This window comes from Schistocerca gregaria, chromosome 4, assembly GCF_023897955.1.
Source record: "Schistocerca gregaria isolate iqSchGreg1 chromosome 4, iqSchGreg1.2, whole genome shotgun sequence".
NCBI classification, from domain to species: Eukaryota; Metazoa; Arthropoda; class Insecta; order Orthoptera; family Acrididae; genus Schistocerca; species Schistocerca gregaria.
This window is the reverse complement of record NC_064923.1, coordinates 384,123,282-384,148,022: the sequence shown is the minus strand read 5'-3', so window position 1 is coordinate 384,148,022 and position 24,741 is coordinate 384,123,282. Positions and strand designations below refer to the sequence as shown.

General features: G+C 41.1%; 1 protein-coding gene across 1 annotated transcript in view; it reads right to left on the bottom strand.

Moving 5' to 3' along the window:
- Positions 1–24,741, bottom strand: part of LOC126267423 (nephrin-like) — a 1,327,372-nt gene that overhangs the window by 146,593 nt on the left and 1,156,038 nt on the right. Inside the window, exon 12 of the mRNA XM_049972675.1 lies at positions 2,273–2,512. Within this exon, the coding sequence (XP_049828632.1) occupies positions 2,273–2,512 (240 nt within the window). The remainder of the gene's footprint in view (positions 1–2,272; positions 2,513–24,741) is intronic.

Here is a 24,741-nt window from a genome sequence, read left to right as displayed (position 1 = left end):
CGATGGCGAGCTACGAACCCAGGATGCAGAGACCGCTTCAGCGGAACGCAAGGCGGCACGTTTCACGGTAGTCGGCGCGAGAATTCCGGGCAGGTACTCGGCCGTGTTTTGGCGCATCCATGCAGCTGCCTTTCCTCCGGCAGCCAGGCGCATATGCTTTGGACAGCCTCCTCCTCAGGCAGGAAGTAAGGTGTGAGCGGGAATAATGGATCGAGGGCACATTGGAGAAGCCAAGGGGCCGATTGATGACAAGGTGACTGAATCATGACAGACACTGGCAGTAGCACATCTAGTAGCAGCCCATAGGGCAGCAGGTGGCGGAGACACAGCTAGAGGCTGGCTGACCCACATGACACCAGTGGCATAGTGTCGTTTCCGGTGTAGGTAGTAGTCAAAGACATATACCGCTAGGTCTACGCAGAGGGTATTACTGGCAAATCTGCCCTATTTTGTTAAGACCAGGCCACATTTGTTGTCATGTTGAGGCCTAGGCGACTCACAACCTGGGCGTGGCATGAAATAATTTCAGTCACTTCTGGGAAGGGTCAGTGCTTTGCACCATGCCTGACAGCAGAATTTCGCAGCCAATACGCTGGACACCCAGGAAATGAGTTGTGGAGTCCATTGGGTTGTAGTTATTGGTTGTAGTTAAGAAAAATTACCCTTCATAGCAGCAATATATTGTTATGTCGCATATCAGTTTCCAGTGTTAATGTGTTGCATATGAAGCAATTGAAATAACTGTGGAAGTTGGCAGTCTAGAGTCTAACATGTCAAGTACCCTTAGTGAGGAAACGGTGGACTTGTGACATTTGTGTCTGATAGAAAAAGAGAACGTTTTTATCTGCATTACTAACTCCACACATTTTTATATGTAGTTTTGTACATTCTGCGATTACACACTTCCGGCAAAAAATCTCAGTATCTAGAAAAAGTTGTATGTTGATAAGCGTGTTCGTACATCTGAAAGATTGCGTCTTCTTAAATTTCGTGCCAGTTGCCTAAGAGTGGCCCTAGTAGCGTCACCATGAGGATGGATTTTTTTTCTTTTTAGACAGGATGTGTGGAGTTTATATTAACCAAGGATACCCGTAAGACGAAAAAAACGCTATTATTAATACCTCACTGAGTTTAAATGAGTCGTGTAATACAACTGCGAGAAGCTGGATGTACCTTCTGCGATTTTGCAAAAAGATTTGGCAGGAACGTTGCCACTGTACATGATTACTAGCAGTGGTTGTCGTGAGTGTGTGTAGTCGGAAGAAAATCGGTCTCTGGACGGCCAGCTTGCACTACCGAAAAGGAATACCACTGTGTTCAGCGTCAGCGTAGACTCTGGCGCATGTACTATAATTGCAGGAGCAATTTGAGCAGCAGTCGGTCTCACAGCGACACACCGAACTATTACACATCGGTTACTTTAAGAATAGCTCCGAGTGAGACAGCGTGTAGCGTGCATTGTGCTGACCCCAAGCCACCGTCACTTCCAAATTCAATGGTGTGGAGCGCATGTTTCAGGTCTGTTGTGTTTTCTCATGAAAGCTGGATCTTCCTTGGTGTCAGTGTTTCCCGTATCTGGGTTAGAAGGGGCCCAGTTGAGGACTTAAATCCAACCTGTCTGTGTGCTAGACAAAGTAGACCTACTACTGGGAGTAATGGTGTGGGATTCGATTTTTGACGACAGCAGGACCACTCTCGTGGTTAGCCCGTACAGCTTGACTTCAAAAGTGTACGTCAGTCTGACGATTCGGCCTGTTGTACTGCCATTCATGAACAGCAATCCAGTGGGTGTTTTCCAAGAGGATAACACTCGCTCACATATCGCTGTTGTAACCCCACTATGCTCTACAGAGTGTCGACATGATGTGTGGCCTCGCTCGGTCGCCAGACCGGTCTCCAGTCGAGAATATATGGTACAGCATCGTCGGATGACGATTCCAACGTCATCACAACACGCATTACCTATCTCTGTATTGATGCACCAAATGTAACAGGCATTTAACTCCTGCACCTGTACAACACAATCTATGCACATTTGAATGCTGGCTATTAACGTACCAACATCATGTATTTGCAATGCTTTATCCTACGCTTACAGTAATTTGTGATCTTCCAATACTGTTCAATTAAATATGTTATCTAGACAAAAGTACTGCGGAATTTTTTTTTACTCTACACTGATTATTTTTTGGGATTACGAGATTTTTCCTTCAGTGCATGGAATGACTGTTACCGAAGCTGTGCAGCACTGTATGGAGGACTCGCAGTTTACCTCTGGTGGGCGGGATGAGGTCGGGGTTGGGGTCCTCGACGTCGGGGCCGGCCTTGATGGCGCCCTGGGCGGCGTCGAGCGCCTGGCGCGCGGCGGCGGCGGCGGCCGCGTCCTGCTGCCGCTGCTTGCTGGAGCGGACGCGCTGCGAGCCCACGATGCCCGCCACCGCCAGCAGCAGCACCGTCGCCACGCTCAGCAGCACGCTCAGGATCGGCGTCAGCTCGAACGGCACCGGCACTCCTGCGGGGAAACCAGCGGCACAGCCGTCACTCTCTGTCCTCGAAGGCGGAACCACCCCAGCGTGTACCACTGTAATGGAACGTACTGACATTACTTTGAAAATTCGTACGCAATATCTGGTTAACGGCCGAGCACTGAGAATTCGATTATGTGGTCTCTGGTACCAACGAATATGTACACCATGTCTTTGTAAGTCTGGCCTTGTGATTGATGGTCTGCGGGACATCAACAGTTCACATGCTTTTTTCACATTTTTGTCACTTTTGGTATTACTGATAACTTATCACATGACCTAGAGTTACATGAATGCATATGGTTCATATGGCTCAGAGCACTATGGGACTTAACATCTATGGTCATCAGTCCCCTAGAACTTAGAACTACTTAAACCTAACTAACCTAAGGACATCACACAACACCAAGTCATCACGAGGCAGAGAATATCCCCACGAATGCATACCATTAGTTACATTTATACTGGTTAGACATCAGTTTGCATTCGAATTTCTTCTATGACAGTCAATGATACATGGACACATTCACAGGTAAATGTTGTTCATCTCGAACACTATCTTAGGGGGTTCCTTCACGTACGGGGTGGTTATAATTAAAATTTCTCTATTTATAACGTTTTAACCGTACGAGGACCAAACTTGGTAGCATTAACGTCAAGAACGTGGGGTAGGAGAAATAATACAGAATCAATTACTATGGTACATCCTTTCACTACACAGCAGTACCATTAATGATCCAAACGGGGGGCAATATGGCACCCATGACCGTCCATAAGAGTCAGAAAGCGCAAGATTGAGTTCTGCTGCACAGAACGAAGCATGTCCGTGGGTATGCTGGCTGCCTTGCTTGTTACGCTGCGATTCAAATGTGTGTGAAATCTTATGGGACTTAACTGCTAAGGTGCCTAAGCTTACACATTACTTAACCTAAAATATCCTAAGGTCAAACACACACACCCATGCCCGAGGGAGGACTGGAACCTCCGCCGGGACCAGCTGCACAGTTCATGACTGCAGCGCCACAGACCGCTCGGCTAATCCCGCGCGGCAGTTTCCATTCCGATCAGCACATCTCTGAATATTCCCCTGCTGAACCCTCTCCTTCTGGTAGCCCTACAACAGGAAATTGCAGGGTTTGAAATCAGATGATCGTGCCGGCCAAGCACTTGGAAACGATCGGTTGATAATTCGATCATTTACAAATATGTTTCGGAGAAGCAGGTGATCTTCACGTGCGATGTGTGGTGGGGCCCCAACTTGCATTGGAACTGTTGAGTACAATGCCTCTCTCTCCTGAAGGGCGGGTATGACAAGCTGGCAAATCATATCGCATAACGCTGGGCAGTCACACTGCACGTCTTTGGTTCTTGAGTGCCAAGCGGTTCAAAAAAGAATATGCTAATGATGTACGTACTCATGAAGCCACAGCTTACGGTGACACGTTCATCATACATAGGAACTTCCTTCCTACCCCACACTCGGCAATTCTGTGTGTTTGTCTCACTCAGAGATTCGTCTGTCCCTAGGATGGTCCTGGGCTAACCCACATCAACTTCCGTTCAAATGGTTCAAGTGGCTCTAAGCACTATGGGACTTAGTATCTGGGGTCACCAGTCCCCTGGACTTAGAACTACTTAAACCTAACCAACCTAAGGACAATTACACACAACCATGCCTGAGACAGCATTCGAACCTGCGATCGTAGCAGCAGCGCGGTTCCGGACTGAAGCGCCTAGAACCGCTCGGCCACAGCCGCTGGCTCAACTTCAGCCCTTGCAAGAAAATGGAGTGATAATTTAACAGATAGTATTGCGTCCTGTGGTGCAAGCTGTTGCACGATATGGATCTTGTATGGAACCAGTTCGAGAATAGCTGGAAGCACCTTCTTTACAGAGGGGCACAGGGTGTTCAAATGTCATAACACGGGACGAGCACTGCCTGATGATCGGGAATTGCGGGGAGCGTTATTTGCCATAGCAACAGCGATTTCAAGAACCACCCGTGGTGCAACCAGTCGTCGGCCTCTTCCCAGGGCGACGCCGAGTTCTCCAGGCGATTCAAACTTCTTCAGCATGCTCCGCAAAGCAGGTGGAGAAAGACAACCCTTCAGTAATCGTTTCAGCCGGCGATATTCTCGAAGTACGGTTGCTTCATTACTGTTGTTTTGATGACAGAGATTCACCAATTATGCCCTGCTCCTTTTGTCATGCTGTCGATGGCACATCAACAAGTGCACTGCGACTGGTCCGGTGTGTGAGACTATGAATCACGAAGCCTGATCACCGCCATGGTCGCCATAGTTGCAACTGGAAGGTGACGCTGTGACTCATGGAAGTCATGCACCCAATACTCCAAACATTAATGCTACCATGTTTGGTACTCGAACAGTAATTAGTTTACGTGTTATAACGTGTTGAATAGAAGAAGTTTAATTACGACAACCAGGTATTCTGTAGATTTTAAGAGATACGTGATTTTCTAAATTTGGTCTTTTCTAACGTTTAAGTCATTTATTTTATTCATATGACGTAAGTCTGCCCACTACAGTTTGCACCTCAGCATAACTTTGCCATGCCATAGAGATATACTGTAGCGTCAATTTGACAGCTTTACGTACACTGACCAGCCAGAACATTATGACCACCTAACAAATAGTCGGTGTGCCCACCATTGGCATGGGTAACCGTGGCAATGTGCAATGGCATTGAGGCAACGACGCCTTAGAATGTCGCAGGAGGGAATTTGTATCACATCTGCACACACACTGTAAAGTCCCCTTAGAAAAATTAATGAACGACTGAGCTAATAAACCTCTTACATTGTTTGATTTTCAAACAGCTGAGCAGAACTGAACGTACTCAGACATTTCGCTCTTTACCTATTCTGACCAACACTAAACAGACACACAATATTTTTAGCGCAACACGACCTGACTTTCAATAATCCCTACAAGAGAATGGCCCAGACTAACATTAATCTATACGTTTCACATATCACTTACCTTACAAAAATCTTCATTGCTCTAACTACTGCAATACAGCGAGCGCCACTACTGCCAGCTAAATAAAAGATTATAACTACTGAAGGCACTAACTACTGATAGGCATAGTTAGCAAATGAAAGATTTTGATAGAGAACCAACAATGTATTTACCGTAATAGTGTTCAAAAGTCAGAATATTTATAGCAGTTCATGGCATCCAGTCTCACAAATTTACTGTCTCTGATGGACACACGTCAGGATTGTCCGCTCTCAAAATTCCGTCATCTCTCTCCCCACATCCAGCACTGCTGGCGGCTCACCACCAACTGCAAAATGCTACGCGCTTTTAACAGCCAACTGCCCAACACCACAATAGCTACTATTTCAACAATGCCCACCAGCCACAGACTGCACACAGCACAGCCAGTGATTTTAATACAGAGCGCTACGTGGCAGTGGCGTTACCAATATAACAACCTAAACAGCCTACTTACAACGCAATTCTGACGACACGTTCAATCAAACACTAGATATGTTCAGTCGGGTTCAGATATGGCGAGCTGAGTGGCCAGCACACCAACTGCAACTCGCCACTCCACTGTGTTCCTCGAACCTCTGGCCTTGTAACACGCCACATAATATTGTTCAAAGGAGCCCATGCTGTCGGGAAACATGATCGTCATGAAGGGGTGTGCGTGGTCTGCAACCAGTATAAGAAACTCCTTGGCCGACATGGTGTCTTGTTCGAGCTCAATTGGACCCGTGGAGGCGAACGTAACAGCACAATGGAGCCAACGCCAGCATGCCTCTGTCCCATTATAAGTGTCAACGAGCTGTTCCCCCGGAAGACGACTGATTCGTGCGCTTCCAATGTTATGGTGAATAAGGCATCGAGATTTATCCAACCATGCTACGCTCTGCCATGCGCCAACGTCTAGTGCCAATGGTCATGTTCCCATGTTGGTGTTAGCTGCCGATGTGTTGGCGTTAAAAGTGGCACATGTACAGATTGCCGGCTGTGAAGGGAACACTATGTGTTCAGACACACTTGTATTCTGCGCAGCACTTAAATTCTGGTGTCAGTCCCGCCACAGTTTTCCGCCTCTCTTGCCTTACCTGTATACCCAGCCTACAACGTCCGAGAACTGTAATGAGGGGTTGCCGCCCTACCACACGGAGAATACAAGTGGTTTCATCAAGCTTTCATCAAGTGGTGAAGACACCCATCGCAGCACTCCTCGAATCCTCAACTAATCTTGGAGTTTCTGAAATGCTCGCTCGGAGCCTCCACGTCCTCACAACATGTCTCTGGCAAAACTCAGATAGGTCACGCACCTTTCCCATTCTATACAGTGACAGCTCGCTCACTGATATACCTGCTGGATGGGTGTGTCTGACTAGCAGCCATCCCTCGCCTGGTGATGTTGCTATCGCCTGGACGGGTTTATATCGATATTAAGTTGCTGCTCATAATGTCCTAGCTGATCAGCAGCGTCATCCGCACACTGCTGTCCCGCGTGAAAGTGAAGAAGAATCACAGTATGTGCTGAGTGGAAGTAATAATCCACTGCATATAGGCAATGGGTAAAGGGTAAATTGAACATAAACGAAAATAATGAGAAATAGCAGAGTTGTGAGTTGTGAAAAACCTAACATCAGAATGGGGATCATTAAGTAGACAAAGTTAAGAAATTCTGTTAGCTAGGCAGAAGAATAACCCACGGGGGATGGAGACTGGAGGACACAGAAAGCAGACTAGCATCCAAAATGGCATTCCTTCCCAAGAGACTATGATAGTATCATGCATGCTCATTTCTGAGAATCTGGGCTTCAGTATTGTATGGCAGTGAGGCATGGACTCTGGGAAAACCAGAACAGAAGAGAATCGAAGCATCCGAGACGTGGTGATAGTGAAGAAATTTGAAAATTAGATGCACTGGTAAGGTAAGACATGAGGAGGCGCTCCTCAAAATCGGTGAGGGAAGGAATGTATGGAAAGCACAGACAAGAAGAATGGACAGCATGATAGGAGATCTGTTAAATGAACAGGGATTATCATCTACAGTACTAGGGGGATATGCAGAGAGTAAAACTCAAGATGAAGACAGAGATGACGTAGCTTGTATGTATTTCGGGATGAACACGTTGACACAGGAGACAAAATCAGACGGGCTGTGTCAAACCAGTCAGGAGACTAATGACTGAAAAAAAAGATAAAATAAATGTTAAGGGTCGCTTTCAACTGTCACGGCAGACCGTCTCGGAAAGGGCTAAAAAACAAGTTTAAGATTGGCAGCGTTCTCAATACCTTTAGGAAAATACTTACGCGATTCTTTAAACGCTACAGTGAATTCCTCTAATTCTAGGATGCCTCAAAACCAGTGAACTAAGACAAATTGACATTTTATTAATCAGAAGTTGCTTCTTCCACAAAATCATTACCTTTTTAAAAGTGTCCCCACCAAAGCAGAGATAAGCTTTTTCCCATCATGCAACGCTCTAATGTACGTAGTGTGCAGTAAAGTGCACATAAAATGCAGGTTTCCAATTCGTTCCAGATGTTCTAACTTTCGTACCACATTTCGTTTTACCTTCGGAAATTCAACAACTGTGTGTCTCAAATCTAATATTAGTTCAAAGTATGTCCCCTGTTTTAGAAAACTTTCTTTGCGGTAATCTATAATTTTTTACACCTTTCATTCAATTCTATGAAAACCTGTTGCGACCAATTTATGAAAAATTACCTGTTCGTAGCACTAATTTCATCAAGTGCTCCATCCCTGATGATGTAGAACCAAATACTTCTTTATGTACAAAATAATTAATACCGTACAAATCGTCTGTCGATCGTCGTAATTCTGCTATTTCATCTTCAATTGAAGCTTTAAATTTTTCTTCTTGTTGTCGTAAAGACGTTCCATAGCAAATTTGCGGTAGCTGTCGATTGTGTGACTGCGTAACAGACACTGAAAATTCTCATCCTTCTCTTCTGTGACTGACATTTATTTTCAATGTTCGGGACGATAGGCTGCTGGACACCCTCGTTTTGTGCAAATAACAACTGGACTGATGAATTTTCTTTATAGCACAATCAAACAGATAAGACAAACGTCGTTGAAACGTAATTATGTGAAACGGAAGTAAGACGTGCCGACTGTAAAATGCCATACAATTAGCCGTGGGAAACAATGTCTCATCGCACTGCCAAATGAAATTTTGGTCTTTATCGAGTAAGTCTGAGAAGGACCGAACAAAGCTAGGACTTATCGAAGCAAGGTAATGCTCGGAAGACACGAATGTTACACGTCGAACACGTGCTGCTGTAACTGTTCTTAGGTTTCTGCTTGACTCCGCTTCTGTGCGCGCTATGCTGTGTTCTTTCAAATCCTCATGTGGACCAATTGCACGACTCTTCTCAGATCCACCATGATCCACCATACAATCTATGTACATACTACCCATGATTCTGACATCGAATGTTTCTCATGTCGACTTCCTTGTATAAGAGATTCATTATTTATTATCTGATGGGTAAAGTTTCCAGCGTCCGACAAACTCGTCTGTCGCCAGGGACAACCTACGGTTATGGTTGTTATTCTTCTTTATTCTCTTTCAGGTCCCCTTGAAAGGACGAGAGAGCAACACAAGGTTTCACGTGTTGAAAACAATTTTTAAAATGCATTAAGACAGATGACCATCAATGTTATCTTAATACACCCTGGAATACAGTTTGTATGTGCTTTGAAATTTTTAGGTGATTATATTTACAGTTAAAATAGAGTCACTGATGATAATACTGCTATGGTGTAGTGCTGATGCTTGCGTGGATAAAAACGAACATGTTCGTGACAGAGGTGGAATGGTGCGTTTGACAGTGAGGCCTTGTCAAAACGTATGTGGCGATTAAAAGTCATTGAAAGAGAGGAAGGACGAGGGAAGGAAGCGGATCGAGGCTGTGAGTTGCAGGGTTGTGGCTTGACGATTAAAGAAGGGTGTAACACGGGATGATTTTCGTCTTTGGGTAGTGCGAGTTGGCTGAAAACTCGGTAGGAGCGGTAGATAATGCCGTATCGAAGTGCATGGAATGTGGGGTATGGAAATCTGTGGCACAGCAGTGTAGTGGATGAAATTTTCGTGTTGGATCTGAGTTTTGAGGCTAATTTATAGGATATGAAGATTATGAAGAAGAGGAAAATATGTAGGAAGTAGATACGAGTTAGGGAGGGTAGACGGATGCCGAAGGCGAGGTGAAAAGTAAAATTTCGAGGATTTTGGAGAATTTAGAGGTCGCAGCTGACGTTGTGGTGACCATTTATACTCCACAGACGGTTTCTCATAGGTCGTCATACGTCATTATTAGGTCATGCTGTGACTCTGGCCATGCCTGTACTGATGGCGCAACGGCCCTAGCACGAATTTCACAGGAATTCCCCACATATATCCGTCTTTTCTCTTTGTTGGTTGATCGCTTCCATAGACCTCTAAGATAATTGCCGCTGTCTTCGTTGAAGTCATTCTAGTACTGTATCTTCAAAAATAGAATCCCAGTCTGTAAAAGCGTGGGTACAATTTTTTTTTTTTTTTTGCTTCATCAAACCTCGTCGGTTATTTAATTACATGACTGTTCTCACTAACTGCTGATTACACAGATTCTGGATTTCTTAGGAACTTTAGGTGTTCTTCGCCACGAGCCCAGACTCAGACACCATGTCTCGTAGCATAGCGTAATAATGAAATACGCCCACCTCTCACAGGATGTCTTAAGGCCATAAATGATCAGAAACACAGCAGCCACACAGTCAGTCAGTTGTTTACGACGAAGATGAAGACGGTCGAAAGTTCCTTTTAAAATTCAAGATTTTATCCAGATCTGAGGCGTTACAAACAACCAAAAATATTTCACACTAAGACGTATTTTGTATCTTAGCCAACTGAAGTGTGTAAGTGCTGCAAACCTAGTACCCGACCTTAGCAACATTAAATTAATCTTCATCAGCCGTTTCAGTAAACACTTCAGACATTGCCCATTCCTTCACAGGAGCTATTGTCCTATATATTTGACTGAGTATCACCTTCTCGAACTATATTCTCACCAACATTAGAAATGCCCTTTCGTCATATTTGTTAACCCCGAACAGAAAAAGCCATCGTCTGTACGTCGTCTCATATTCAAAAAATTATAACTAAGTAAATTTTTCAGGTTCACAGCTCTCTATGTATCACTTTAAAACTATACACAATGCAAGATTCTCCATTCATATGTATGAGTGCTTCCAGCCTTCTTGCAATATCCATTAATATCCTTTCCTTGTAAACCTATCTACGTCATTTCCATCTTTTTCTCTGCTCAGTTATACCGATGACCTAACTTTCATTGCCACCCACAAAATGTGTGAGTCTGACGAAATATCCGTTCAACTGAAATTTCAGTATGTCATGGCACGATTTATCGTTGATACCTAAAAATTAGTTCCCCCCCCCCCCCTTCCTCCCCACCACAAGACTCTTGGCTTTTGCACCTTCCCAATATCCATCTCATTGAACGCAAACAGCGTTAACGGCACCGTATTGAAACGCTTAGATATATTGGATTAACCATCGCAATACCAAGTGTGGGAGTTCTTAATATCGACCTTTTAAAAATATTGAAATATGCTCTCATACATCATGTTTTAAAATCTTGTAAAAACTATGTATTGTCTTTAATGAAGACTTATTCCAGACTCTATGATTGTTTTACAGTTTTCGTTTAAGCTTCATCGGAAAATTTAAGTTTCAGGAAGGTGATCAGAAAGTCTTTCTCCCCTCGCCCCCCCACCACTCCCCACCTTTGGTTGTAGATGGGAGTTCCCACGACGGTCATCTTACTCCACAGGTAATAGAATTACTTTACCTTAGAACACATGGACATTATATTTCTCTGGTTTCACAGAAACAATGGTCTCAAAAATGATTCATTTCCCTTTAGTTCTATATTGTTTGTTGTTTAGTGGCACCTAGTACAGTGTTAGATACAACTGTGATTGAAAACGTATTGACAGTCACTTAATGACAGAGAAATACCACAGATTTTGGAAAAATCTACAGATTCTAAAACTGAATTGGATGAAACTGACGACGTAGTGAGTGAAGATGAATAGGAATGTGTTGTGCGTGAGGATGTGGACATTGATAAAGTACCCAGAGACCCTGAAGATAAACTCTGGGCACCTGAAACTGACGAAGTTAAGTGACAAGTATAATACAAGCGCTGGAATAATTTATACCTCCAAACCCCCTCACATTAGAAAATGGTTAGCACAAAACATAGTGATAGACGAGAAGGCATAAGAGACGAAGGTATAGTAGGAACAATAAGAGAATCATTTGATAAGTTTTTGTCTCCAGATATTATCAACATAATAACAAAACACACCAATGAAGAGGCACTGAGGTAGGAAATACCCATGACAGGGAGAATGGCATTCATGATATATTTAGGGCTACTTATTATTATGGGGAAGAAAACCAACAGTAAGTCATCTGTTAAACATTTATGGTCCTACACTTGATGACGGTTTGTTTATACTGCTACCATGAGCCGAACCAGATTCCAGCAGCTTTCTAAAACAGTAAGATCTGACGACGGAGAGTCGCGATGCGGTCGCAGTACACATGGTAAATTTGCTGCGATAAGAGAAGATTTTGATGAAACGAATGAACCACCGCCAAAATATTACTCTGTTGGGATGCACGCTGTTATTGATGAAATATAGTCATTTTTCAGTGGCATGTGTACCTTCAAGGTTTCCATGAAGGGAAAACCTGGTACATACACTATACTTACACGCATGCTCACAGACGCTAAAACCAAAAATGGTATTCACATGGAGCTTTATGCTGGGTATACAGGTAAAGCTAATAGGAAACATATACGTCAGGAACTGAAAGGTATCTCAAGATGAGAATTATATTCTAGTAAATCTGCTTTCAGTTATAATAGTACTGGAAATAGTCCAATCACAGTTGTTTCTTATATCCTCTGTGAAAACCCCAAACGAAATCTGCTATTTCTATCATCTTAACAATATGAAGCGGCAATTGTTTCACCTACTGACACTAAGAAGAAAAGAGTTATAAATTTATATTGTAATGAGAATTAAGGTGGCGTTGACGCAATAGATCAATTGGCGAGGAAATATTCAAACACTAGGGCTAAAAGAAGGTAGCCTCTGTCTGTTTTCTATGCTATTGTGGACATATCAGCGGTAAATAATTGTACACTATTTTTGTTGAACTTCCCGGCCTGGAATAAGGAAAAAACCTAGTAAGTGACGACTTTTCCTTCAAGAACTGGGACTACAGCTCACGAAGCCATACATTGAGGAAATGGCAACAAATACTGCAGGATTGGCAAAGCCTGTACTTTCAAACATGCAGGGCCCTCCCGGCCGGATAATCAAGCAGAATTTCGATGCTAAGGAAGCTCTTAGAGGTAGAGGTAGATGTCGTTTTTGTGTTAGTGAATGCTGCTCAAAAGCTGAAAACAACAACAAAGCGGACAAAACAACAATAATGTACAACAATTATAAGAAATACACATTGTGGTAAACACAGAAAAAAGACTGTTGTATGTTCCAAGTGTGAAGTAGATTCCGAAAAAAGTGGTGAATAATTCTTCTCACATATTATGTGCCTAAGCTATTGCATTTTACCTCACGTTTTTGTAATACTTTTAATTATAGTGAAGTATCCTTCGATAGTACTAGAACGACCATTACTATTTTTTTTCTCCAGATAGTTAGACTTAGTAAACTTAAATGATAAAGTGACAGATATAATATGTATTTTTGAAAACAGTTTTAAAAGAAATATTCAGGTTCTGGATCCTCACTATGCATCAATATGTCTTGCAGAAGTGTGTTATAAATGTACTTCAAGAAGAAATAACGAATTTTATTTATTTTTAATTTTTTGTCATGGGCTGAGGATGACACGGCAGTCGGTCGGTACTGTAGGGACGTTCGAGACTTGGTTGGATGGTTGGACGGAGTTTAGTTCCACGAGTTAAAAAACGCCACTAATATTTGGTCAAATCGTTAGCATGCTTAAGGATATTATTCTAAAGTGTTTGCACATTGCATGTTGTCACTAATAAGATACTTTCACTTCGTATATATCAAAGGCATTGTGAGAATAGCAGTAACGCAAAACTTCTAATAAATGGTACTGATATACTCGTAACTCATAAACCCAGTAGTACATGACAGACACAGTCATGATTACTAACTAATTAAAACAATATTTTGCTTTTCATACCAGCTTATTCACAATGTTGAAATAAAGTACCTCTGCATTTGTATATTTGTGTGAAATATTCGGTTGATGTGACTCACACAGCTAGCCACTCTACTTCTTTTAGGAAATGGAGTCTAGTTGTTGTAAACTAGCTACATTTATGTCATAGACTGACTGCACATTGATGTAAAGTTGCAAAGTTAATAAATAAATTCGATTATATATGCATTGTTAGATGACGCATGTTTCTAAAAAAAATTAATACACAAAATCTAATTTACATTGTTCTCCAACACTGCGTTTCCTATTATACAATTCCTAAATTGGTCATCCTTCGCTTGGAGCGAAATCTAACAATAATTTCAAATCCTATTTTGTTACTCTATAAATGTCGTTTCTGTAGTTTTCCTCTCTCTCTCTCTCTCTCTCTCTCTCTCTCTCTCTATATATATATATATATATATATATATATATATATATATATATGGCATGACATAATCTACTAATAGTGCATATACATTGTTGTATTAAATTACTTTTGTTAATTCTAATCCTATACGAACGTTGACCCTGTTACATTATTTTTAATAGCCATCACGCATTAGGTACGCAATCTGGTGGTACCGCTCAGCATTTAGCATTTCCGTTGTTCTCAGTCAACATCGTATCAAACAAATACACTAATGTGTTAACTTAGCCATCTTGGCAAATATATAAAAGGTTTTCATAAGAAGACAGCTGTACAAATTTGTAAATTGCTTCTTGCACTGACTGATCAAGTCAGGCAACCATGATTATACAACGTTAAGACCGAGATTTTGGAACCAGACTTGAAACTGTACGAGATTACCGGGCACAAATGTGGATTCTAATCACATTTTGTTGGTGATGAAACTGAGACTGAAGCTTCCAAAAAAAAAAAAAATAGCAAAATTGTAACACATTAAAGAGATGTGGCCTGGATGAGTTGAAAGAATCAGATATTGTTAAAGGTTTCACAGGGAGCATTAGCCAACGATTGAATGAAACAGGGGAAAGGAGTAATGTATAAGACCGAAAGGGTGCCATTCAGAGATAAATCAATGAAGGGAGCATAGGATGAAATAGGAAAAAACAATGCCTTGTGGGGTATACACAAAGAGTCTGAATAAGGGAAATGAACTTGAAGCCAATATTATAGAAAGCGTAAAGGGCGTAGATGAAAATGAGTTGGGAGATATGCAACTGAGAGAAGAATTTGACAGAGCATTGACATATCTAAGTGCAAACAAGACTCTAAGAGAAGACGAAGTTTTGTCAGAACTAATGAAACGTTTGTGAGAGCCAGCCGTGACAAAACTATTCCACCCGATATGCAACGTGCATGACGCAGGCGAAACACCCTCAGACTTCAAGAAGAATGTAAGAGTTTCAATTTCAATGAGAGAAGATGCTGACGTGTGAGAATATTACCAATCGGTTCAGTCTGTCATGGTCGCAAAGTACTGGGACGACATTTTTGCAGTAGAGTGGAAAAACTGGTTTATGCCGAGGTAGGAGTCAGTTTAAGATTCCAGAGGAAAGTAAGACCACACGCGGCAATACTGACCCTATTACTTCTATAATACGAAATGTTAAGAAAAGGCAAATATATATTTACAGCATTTCTAGACTTTGATAAAGCTTTTGACAAAGTCCACTGAAATGCTGTCTTTGAAATTCTGAGGCTAGCAAGCGAGAGAAAGGCTATCTACGACTTGTACAGGAACGAGATGCCAGTTATAAAAGCCTACGGGCATGACAAGGAAACAATGATTCACAAGGGAGTGAGACAGGTTTGTAACCTGCCCCGATGTTGTTCATTCTGTACATTGAGTAAGCTGTAAAGAAACGAAAGAAAAAGTCAGAGGAGGGATTAAAGTTCAGGGAGAACAAATAAATACTTTATGGTTTGCCGATGACAGTGTAATTTTAATAAAGACAGCAATAGGCATGGAAGATCAGTTGGACGGAATGGACTGTTTGTTGAAAGGAGGATGTAAGAAGAAAAAGAAAAAAAGAACACAGAAATAACAAGTGTATTTAATGGTTGTCAAATTAAATCAGGCGATGCTGAGAGAACCAGATTAAGAAATGAGGCACTGTAATTAGTAGATGTATGTAGCTGTCGGGGAAGTACAATAAATGGTGACAGCTGAAGCAGAGAGAATAAACGTAGACTGGCAATCGCATGAAAAGCGTTTCTGAAGAAGAGAAATTTGTTAACACTGAATATGGTTTTTAAGTGTTAGGAAGCCATTTCTGAAGGTATTTATGTGAAGTGTAGCCTCGTACGGAAGCGACAAGTGTATGACAGACAGTTCAAACAAGCAGAGACTAGACGCTATTGAAAATCTGGTACTACAGAAGAACGTCGAAGAGTAGGTGCGTAGATCAGATTGACTTAAAGATGAGATCGGTTGACAGGACACGTTCTGAGACATCAAAGAATCATCAATTTAGTACAGGAGGGAAGTTTGGAAGTTAAAAATTACAGACGGAGCCCGAGAGATGAATAAAGATAGCAAATTAAAATGTGTGTAAGTTAGGGCAGTTATTCAGAGACGAAGAGGTTTGCACAGTATAGATTGACATGGAGAACTGGATGAATTCAGGCTTCGGACTTAAGATCCTAGCAGAACAAAGTACCTCCACTTCGTATCACTTCATCAACGAAGACAGCGTCATCCATTTTCTAATAGCTTACCCCAAGCCTAAAATCTCCTTCCAACGCACGCACAGAGCTCACAGGACACGTAACAGCGCATCCAGCGTCCACATCTGCTATGAACAGCTACTCATTCACAACGAGTGAACAGTCAAGTATTTCGGGAACTGTACTGTTTCTTCTCACGTATATTTTAGTACAAATCTTCACCATAGTTTATATTGGGAAATTCTGTTCACCTTTGCCATCAGTTCTGCAACCTGCACCCATTTGAACCAACTTACTGTTTAAAACATTGGTCATCCTCTAGAACTTTCTTGGTTACACATTCCCAATACTTGGTACCTATTTCATGTTTCCTCAGGATTTTTCCTATGCCCTAATTCCATTTTGTAGTTTCAATTTACGATAAATACATCTCTTCCACATTCTTCTCAGTACTATTTCATTGATTGTCCTATCCAAACACGTAATATTTTGGATCCTTTCGTACCATTACAGTACAACACATATTTTTGGTCTGATGGTCTAGCGGTAAAGGGTACCAGAAAACCAGGGCGTGGTTACATCGAATCTTCATTGTATTACGGATGTTTCAGATAGCATTTTAATCTACCTTTACTCTCAACGGTGTGAGGAGTCAACAGAAACGACACGGTTTTCGGATGCCACATTGAAGTATAGGCGTCCTTTCCCTGAATGGATAACTACAGTAGGTTAGGGACACGCAAGTCACCGGAGAGGAGTCCAAATGAAAAACTTGCAAGAGGCTTTTAAGAATACAATACATCTTTTCGTGTCTGTGCAGCCTTATCTTCGACGTTACGCCCATGTAACGCTGTACTCCAGACTAGTACTTCACAAAACCCTACCTAATTAGTATATATTTTGAAGGTTAGCTTAATTCTGTTTTTCTGAAGAATGTTTGTTACTGTTGCCAGTCTACATTTTATATTCTATTCAGTACGGCCATTCTGTTATTTTACCGATGAAGTACCAAACCTAGTCAACTGCTTCTCATGTAATACCTTCAGCAACACTTGACCGATTTCATCTTCTCGCTCTTTCCCTTCTTTCAGTTTTGTTGAGGCTCTTATAACCTCTTTTCTAGACACCCTAATTAAGTTCAAGTTATGTAGGTCCCTTAGTTGAATGACATAAGAAATTTTTTAAATATTTCTTCTTTGTCTCTAAATTTTAATTTCTTTTCAAAATTTCTTCTTATTTTCCCTTATGCATGGTCTGCTCTTACAAAAAAATTATATGGAGGTAATCTATGATCTTACGTCATCCCTTCTAAACTACTGCTTCATTTACGTGTATTTTACTCATATGACTGAAGTCTACTTCCTCAACGTGTCTTAAGTACCTGTTCTGTATTCTGCACCTGGTAACTTCAAAATTTCAAATACTGTATTTTACTTAACATTATCAACAGCTTCTTGGTAATCTAAAAACGTTAGACAGATTAGTTTGTCGTTATATATATACAATAATTTATTTAAAACTGTTTAACATAGTTTACTACCGTAAATATTTCCGTAAATTGTAACAATTCGTGTAGGCTAAAGAGCACCGTAATTGGAGCTGACAGATCCGCCACTTAATGGCGAATGCAAATATCAGTAATGGAAATAAAGTGTATCTCTCTCATTTCCCTTTTAATCAACTTGTTAATGAACAGTGTCCATTTGAAACACACACATAATTACAACCAATTTCATTAGAGAATTTATATTGTCAACATGAATCCAGAAGGTCTCTCCCTTATTAGACGACAGTGGATGCGAATCACGTTTTACTGTTGTGCTGTTGCTGTTCACATGGCGATTTTTTAAAAGTACGCTGCCTGGCAAAATAAGTCAAGAACAGAACAGTTATGGTCGACGTCAATGAAATTCCATACATGTACACAACATCGGCATCTACGAGTATGGTTTGAGTGGCAGTCCCCTGTGACAGGTATATCAGCCAACTGAGAGTTTTACTATTGTTCTTATTTAGTGTTGTTACCAGCCATGGTAGGGTATATATGGAATTTTGATTGTGGAGAAATGTAGAAAGTAATTATTCGATATACATTTGAAGATGATGTGAACGTTGATAAAAATACATTTATTGCTTTTGTAGAATTACGAAAAGCTTTTTACAAAATGATTAGGAGACGCTCTTGAAGTCAGGTAGTTAGTTACATGTGCCATAATTCATTTGAACGATTCTTTCATAGAAATTATACGGAAGGAGTCAGTTTACAAGTATACAAAATTGGTGTTAACACTAATAAACACATGGACAAGTGATCAAAATGTTTTACCGCTACGTATTCAACTTTTCTCTGATTTACTATCAGCTTTAATAATGGTGAGTAAACGTCCATACCTACAACGTTTCTGAAAGTTGTAGATGCAGATATCACTGTTCCTCTCCAATTGATGGATGTCCTTAGTGAAAAAATTTATTGTGACAGTGCACATAAAAAGTCCCAACTAATTGAAGAGGTACCTACATGACACCACACACAATTCTTATAGCTCGTATTTGTCCCATCAATACTTTCTTTGTAAGTGATGAGTTACCCCAGAAAATTATTCCATGAGACATCACAGGATTGAATTACGGAAAATAGATCAAGAGGTCGATTCGCTCCTTGCCATTCAGATTTCATCAGTTTGTACTCCAAAAGATCTGAAGCATTATACACTATATTTTTGCTGTATCATTTGCGTGTACAATTGAATTTGTTGTACAGAACTGAAAATAGTATGCTTTTTCCAAAATGTAGGGGCTGTCCATTATTTGAGAACCACTTCATCGTTATTTTTGAAACATCATTATCAGTCTCTTCTTTCGCTCTCTCTCTTTCTAATGGCATTTGTTATAACACTAGTATCATCCCCAAAAACTACCATTTCTGCTTTTTGAACGTCAAGTGTAAGGTAACGTATATACAGAAGGAATAGGAGCAGACTCAGTATTGAACCATGTACTATTGTATTTGTGACTGCTCACCACTCACTATAATTTTCTATCTTCACAACAGTACAGCTTAGTTATTCAGCACAGCTTTTTTCCATTTTGTTTGCTAAGTGTGATTCAAACCAGTTGTGTGTAAAGACAACAGTTCTATAAAACGTAAGTTATTCTAAGACTGTAGCATGATCTGCACAATCAGTCACATTGGGAAGAACAGAAAAATTAACCACTGGCGATATTTTGTTATTTAAGGCTTGTAATGTTTGGTGGATGATTGTGTCAGTCTCATTCTCAGCTGAGTGGCTCTTCTGGTATCCAAACTGTGGTATGCCAAGTAAGTTGTTTTTACTTAAATGTGAACCTACATTTGAGTGCATTACTTCACGGAATATTTTGAAAAGAAGAGAGTAGTAAGAATATTGGACACTATTCATTTAAGTCTTTATTCTCATTTGTCCAATATAGAATAGGCTTAACATTTTGCGTATTTGAACATGCCTGGAAAAATTCCACATACCTGTGAAATATTACACATATTAGGAAGCATTACATATATTATTAAGATCATTACTTATTAAGTTTGAACCGATTTTCAGAACTATGTTTGAAATTCTATCAACAATATGTGAGCCATAGTTTTTTAGAATCGGGACGGCTAGTAGACCCCACAACCGAGCTCCTCCCCAGGTGGCGGATAGGGGAATGCCTCCTAGATATAGGTGGTACCGAGGAAATGAAATACCCGGGGTGGACCAAAACTACTAGTAGCGTCTGTTCCCACAGTGGGCGGCTGCAAAACGCGTCTGCTCCACATGTCAGTGGCGGCCTCAACCAACTTCCTGATCTGGAAAGTCAGGTTGTACTCGGCAGCATGCCATACATCCAACTACTAAACATCATGATGGTACAACGAGAAATATCTCACTACCCTGGGCCCCAGTCAATAGACTGGGATCGTCATGAGCATCGGATTCCGGGGGCTCACGGACATCATCAGAAGAATCGGAGCTTCTCAAACTCCCTCAAGACGAAACACAGACACTACATCGGGAAACTCAACGTGAACACACTGATGAAGACAGGAAAGATGAAACAACTGACAGACACTCTAGAAAATTTTCAAATCAAAATATGTGCACTGCAAGAAACACGATTCTCAGACGAAAACCATTTCAACACGGAGAATTTCAGAATATACAAAGGAAAACCATCGAGGCAACTGAAAAACCTAAGGCACAGAATTTGCAGTACACAGATCCATCACGGACAGCATAATCGACTTTTCGTCACCAAACGAAAGAATCAGCACCATCACAGTGAAATCAGCCAATAAATCCTACACAGTAATCAACGCACATTCACCGACTAATGACTACAAGAGGAAAAACCCGGACGCAATTGATGACGTCTGGACAACAATGGAAGAAACTACCAGAAAAATTCGTGCACATAGAGTCGAAATAACACATTAGACAAAATTAAAACGGAGAAAACGACAGACTGGACACAACTTTCAGGAAGAATCCGAGAGGCCATGAAACTAGCACAAGCACGACGCACAAGGAAACACCGCTGGTGGAACCACACACCTGACCATGCTATTGACCAACGAATCAGTGCATGGAAAAAATTTAGTAGCCATAAATCCCAATACAATTGGATGAATTTCTTGAAAACACAGAAGCAACCAAGCAAAATCATTCGCAGAGAAAAACGGCAATATGATAAACGGCAACTGACGGAGATCCAATCGGACTTTATGCAGAACAATACAAGAAACTTCTACAGAACGTTCAGAGAAAATATGACTGGATGTCAACCACCTAACTTAAGTTTCAGAAGACCGGATGGAACCCTAGAAACCAATACCAAAATCAATTGTGACCTTCTGGCAAAGTACTTTGAAAAACTGCTCAACGCGGATCCACCTATGGACGAAATGAAGACAGAAACGAGCAGGTAAAATCCCAATAGTGAATCTCCAACTTTAGAAGAAGTTAAAGAAATAATCAAGTCACTCAAAAATCGTAGATCACCAGCAGAAGACGGCATCATCGCGGAAATCTGGAAGTTACAAGACCCAGAACTCACCAAAGACATCCACAGGATCTTGGAAGACATCTGGAAGACCATGAAAATTCCTGACGACAGGAAAACTGCCCTGCTACACCCACTACACAAAAAAGGTGACAAGACTGACCCAAACAACTACAGAGGAATATCCCTACTACTGGACACAGACAAGATCCTCTCTAAAGCTTTACTAAACAGACTAGAATGCCAGACAGACCACGTGATTGGGGAATATCAAGCAGGCTTCCGTAAAGGGCGGTCTTGTGCGGAACAAATTTGGAACCCGAAAATGATTTTACAACACAAACAGAACCTGATCATTACCTTTGTCGACTTCAAAGAGGCGTACGACTCTATCGACCGGAAAACTCTCTTGAAAATTCTAGCACAATACAAAGTAGACAACAAAACACGGGCTACCATAGAGCAAACTTTAACCAACACGACCTCCAAATTAAAGTTCTGTGGGAAACTATCAGACCGCTTTGAAAGTCGCTCAGGTGTTCGACAAGGCGATGGCCTCTCACCTCTCCTTTTCAATCTGATGTTAGATAAGGCAATAAAAGAATGAGAAACATCACCACAGGGGATAAATTTACGAAACCTACAGATTAAATGCTTGGCTTTTGCAGATGATTTGGAGATTGAAACTTCCTGGCAGATTAAAACTGTGTGCCCGACCGAGACTCGAACTCGGGACCTTTGCCTTTCGCGGGCAAGTGCTCTACCAACTGAGCTAACGAAGCACGACTCGCGTCCGGTACTCACAGCTTTACGTCTGCCAGTATCCGTCTCCTACCTTCCAAACTTTACAGAACCTCTTCTGCGAACCTTGCAGACCTAGCACTCCTGAAAGAAAGGATACTGCGGAGACATGGCTTAGCCACAGCCTGGGGGATGTTTCCAGAATGAGAAGAGCTTCTGTAAAGTTCCTTCTGTAAAGTTTGGAAGGTAGGAGACGGATACTGGCAGAAGTAAAGCTGTCATAGATAAAACGTGTTGAACAGATACATCCTCACAGATCCACAAAGGGAACAAGACACCGAAAAGCTGTTTTCGTCATGTAAAACTCTATCAGTGGCTTACTATGCAAGTGTTGGTATATATAAATGTATTTTATGTCACCCAGACGTTCTAGAAACTACAAAAACTAGTATTTATACACGGAGGCTAGTTTCATGTCTTCTGTCTTTCAGTGTTTTATTAGGCACCTTCTTAATAGTGATGGTAAGTCCTTCCCTTTCTCAGACCGGTGAACGACTCACCCTGTCATTTGTATGGGATGGGATATTGGAAAATGGAAACCAAAAGATAGTGAAGCTCTGCGTTTTTCACACATGAAACTCATTTCCACCAGTAAACGAGTAATAAGTGATGGAGAAAAACTTCAACCCAGTGGGATAGAACCCTGCATCTTCGGTTATGTTTTTTCCTGATGCTTACTTACATATACAGCGACCAACAGTAATTTTGTCAGTTGGAAAGCGGTAGATGTTTATAATAATCCTAATATTTTAAAACTACGGATATAGATAAGGGCACATTGATATGCCTTTCATAGAAAAATGAGGGAAATGTTACAAATACAATGGTTAAGACCGCCAAGACGATCACGCTATGATCGTGTCAGTTGTACATTTCTAATATTTATATTTCAGTACCTAGACGTTACCTATATGTGCAAACGGTAACGTTTGTGCTCCATATTTGTTTTGTATACTTTAAGCCAGTTAGGACACCGTTTCTGTAAAGATTGGATAGATAGAGTTTTGTCATGGTGTCAAGGTGTCTCCCAAATTCCTTAGGTTGTGCACAAAAGTGTGCTGAGACTCAAGGATTTTCATCTATAAGAATTAGGAGAAGGATGTTATTCGTCTTTCTAGGCTATCTCTTAGCACCATATAATTGTCCCATAAATCAGTATGGATAATATTACTCAGGATTTATTGTAGGTCTGATATTCTTACCACCACATGTTTCGTGACTACGTTATCGCATTATCAACTGCTTAAAGTCTCTACGACACTCGGCACTATCCAAAGCAAAAAGTCAGCAGAAAACAAAAAACTCACCTATCAAAACTGTCAGTTTGAAAGACATGTGAGTACATGATGTGCCAACATGAGACGTTTCGATTTTCACTTTTGACGGTGCCTCATGACATTGAAGATTTAAGCACTTGGTAATGGAATAAAGTAGACCAGAATCATGTAGTGCCAATAGGAGTGTATCTTAGATTTGAGAAATGGTGCCTAACATTCTCAGTATTCATCCGTCTTTGTACTTCATCTGGGAACTGGTGGGGTTTTACAACTATTGCAGTAAATATTGGTTATATATATATGTGTGTAAATTCTCAAACAGTTAGTGAAAGTTGTGTTGGTTGCTCTCTATAGAACATTTACATGATAAAATACCAGTACAGTCAAACATGGATTGCTAAAGGCTAGGAAAGGAAATTTAAATATAGTCAGAACCTTGTGACTGCGCACATAAAAATAAATTGTATTTCTCTGTTTTGAAAATGAACATTTGATGTGTATTTGTATCCAAAGTTGTGTTACAGAACATCCATGAAACACTGCTTACAGAGAGGAAAACAATAACGACGCAGTAGAGATGGCCTAAACGCTTTCTCGCTAGTCGGGTTATTCAAGCAAGCACTTTAAATGCATATTCGTCGATCAGAGTAATTTCATCGATGATTGAAAACTCCTGAGTCCTACCACAGCTTCAGAAATTGCAAAAGATGCCTCGCGAGGAGGTGAAGGGTTTTACAAGTGATAAAGGCGCTCGCACGGAACGTTTGTTTCCATAAAGCCTCATGAATAGAGAAAGGTATTCGTTTCTTTTCCACGAAAGTTATGAACTGTCTGAAATTGCTTTTTGTGTTTCTCAGTAAGAGGCATTTCTATTAAGAGTGAGTCCGCGTCTGACCTTCTATGAATGGAGTAACTTAGTGATCCATGAGGCATTTCCTTCGCAGTATCTCTTACTAGGATTGAACAAACTACACATGTGTTCTTAAGCCAAGATATGTGTTAATTGTGGTGCACTGATAGATTCTTGTTCGGTGTACGACTGCATTAAGTACTTTCTCCCTTGCTGGTGTTCAGTTATTGTTGCATATTTATGGTAACGTCCGCCGTCCAGAAAAAAAACCGATAAAAAGAGGTTTTTTCTTTCAGGAATGGTTATAGCTACTATTCTCCACACTCTAGTTG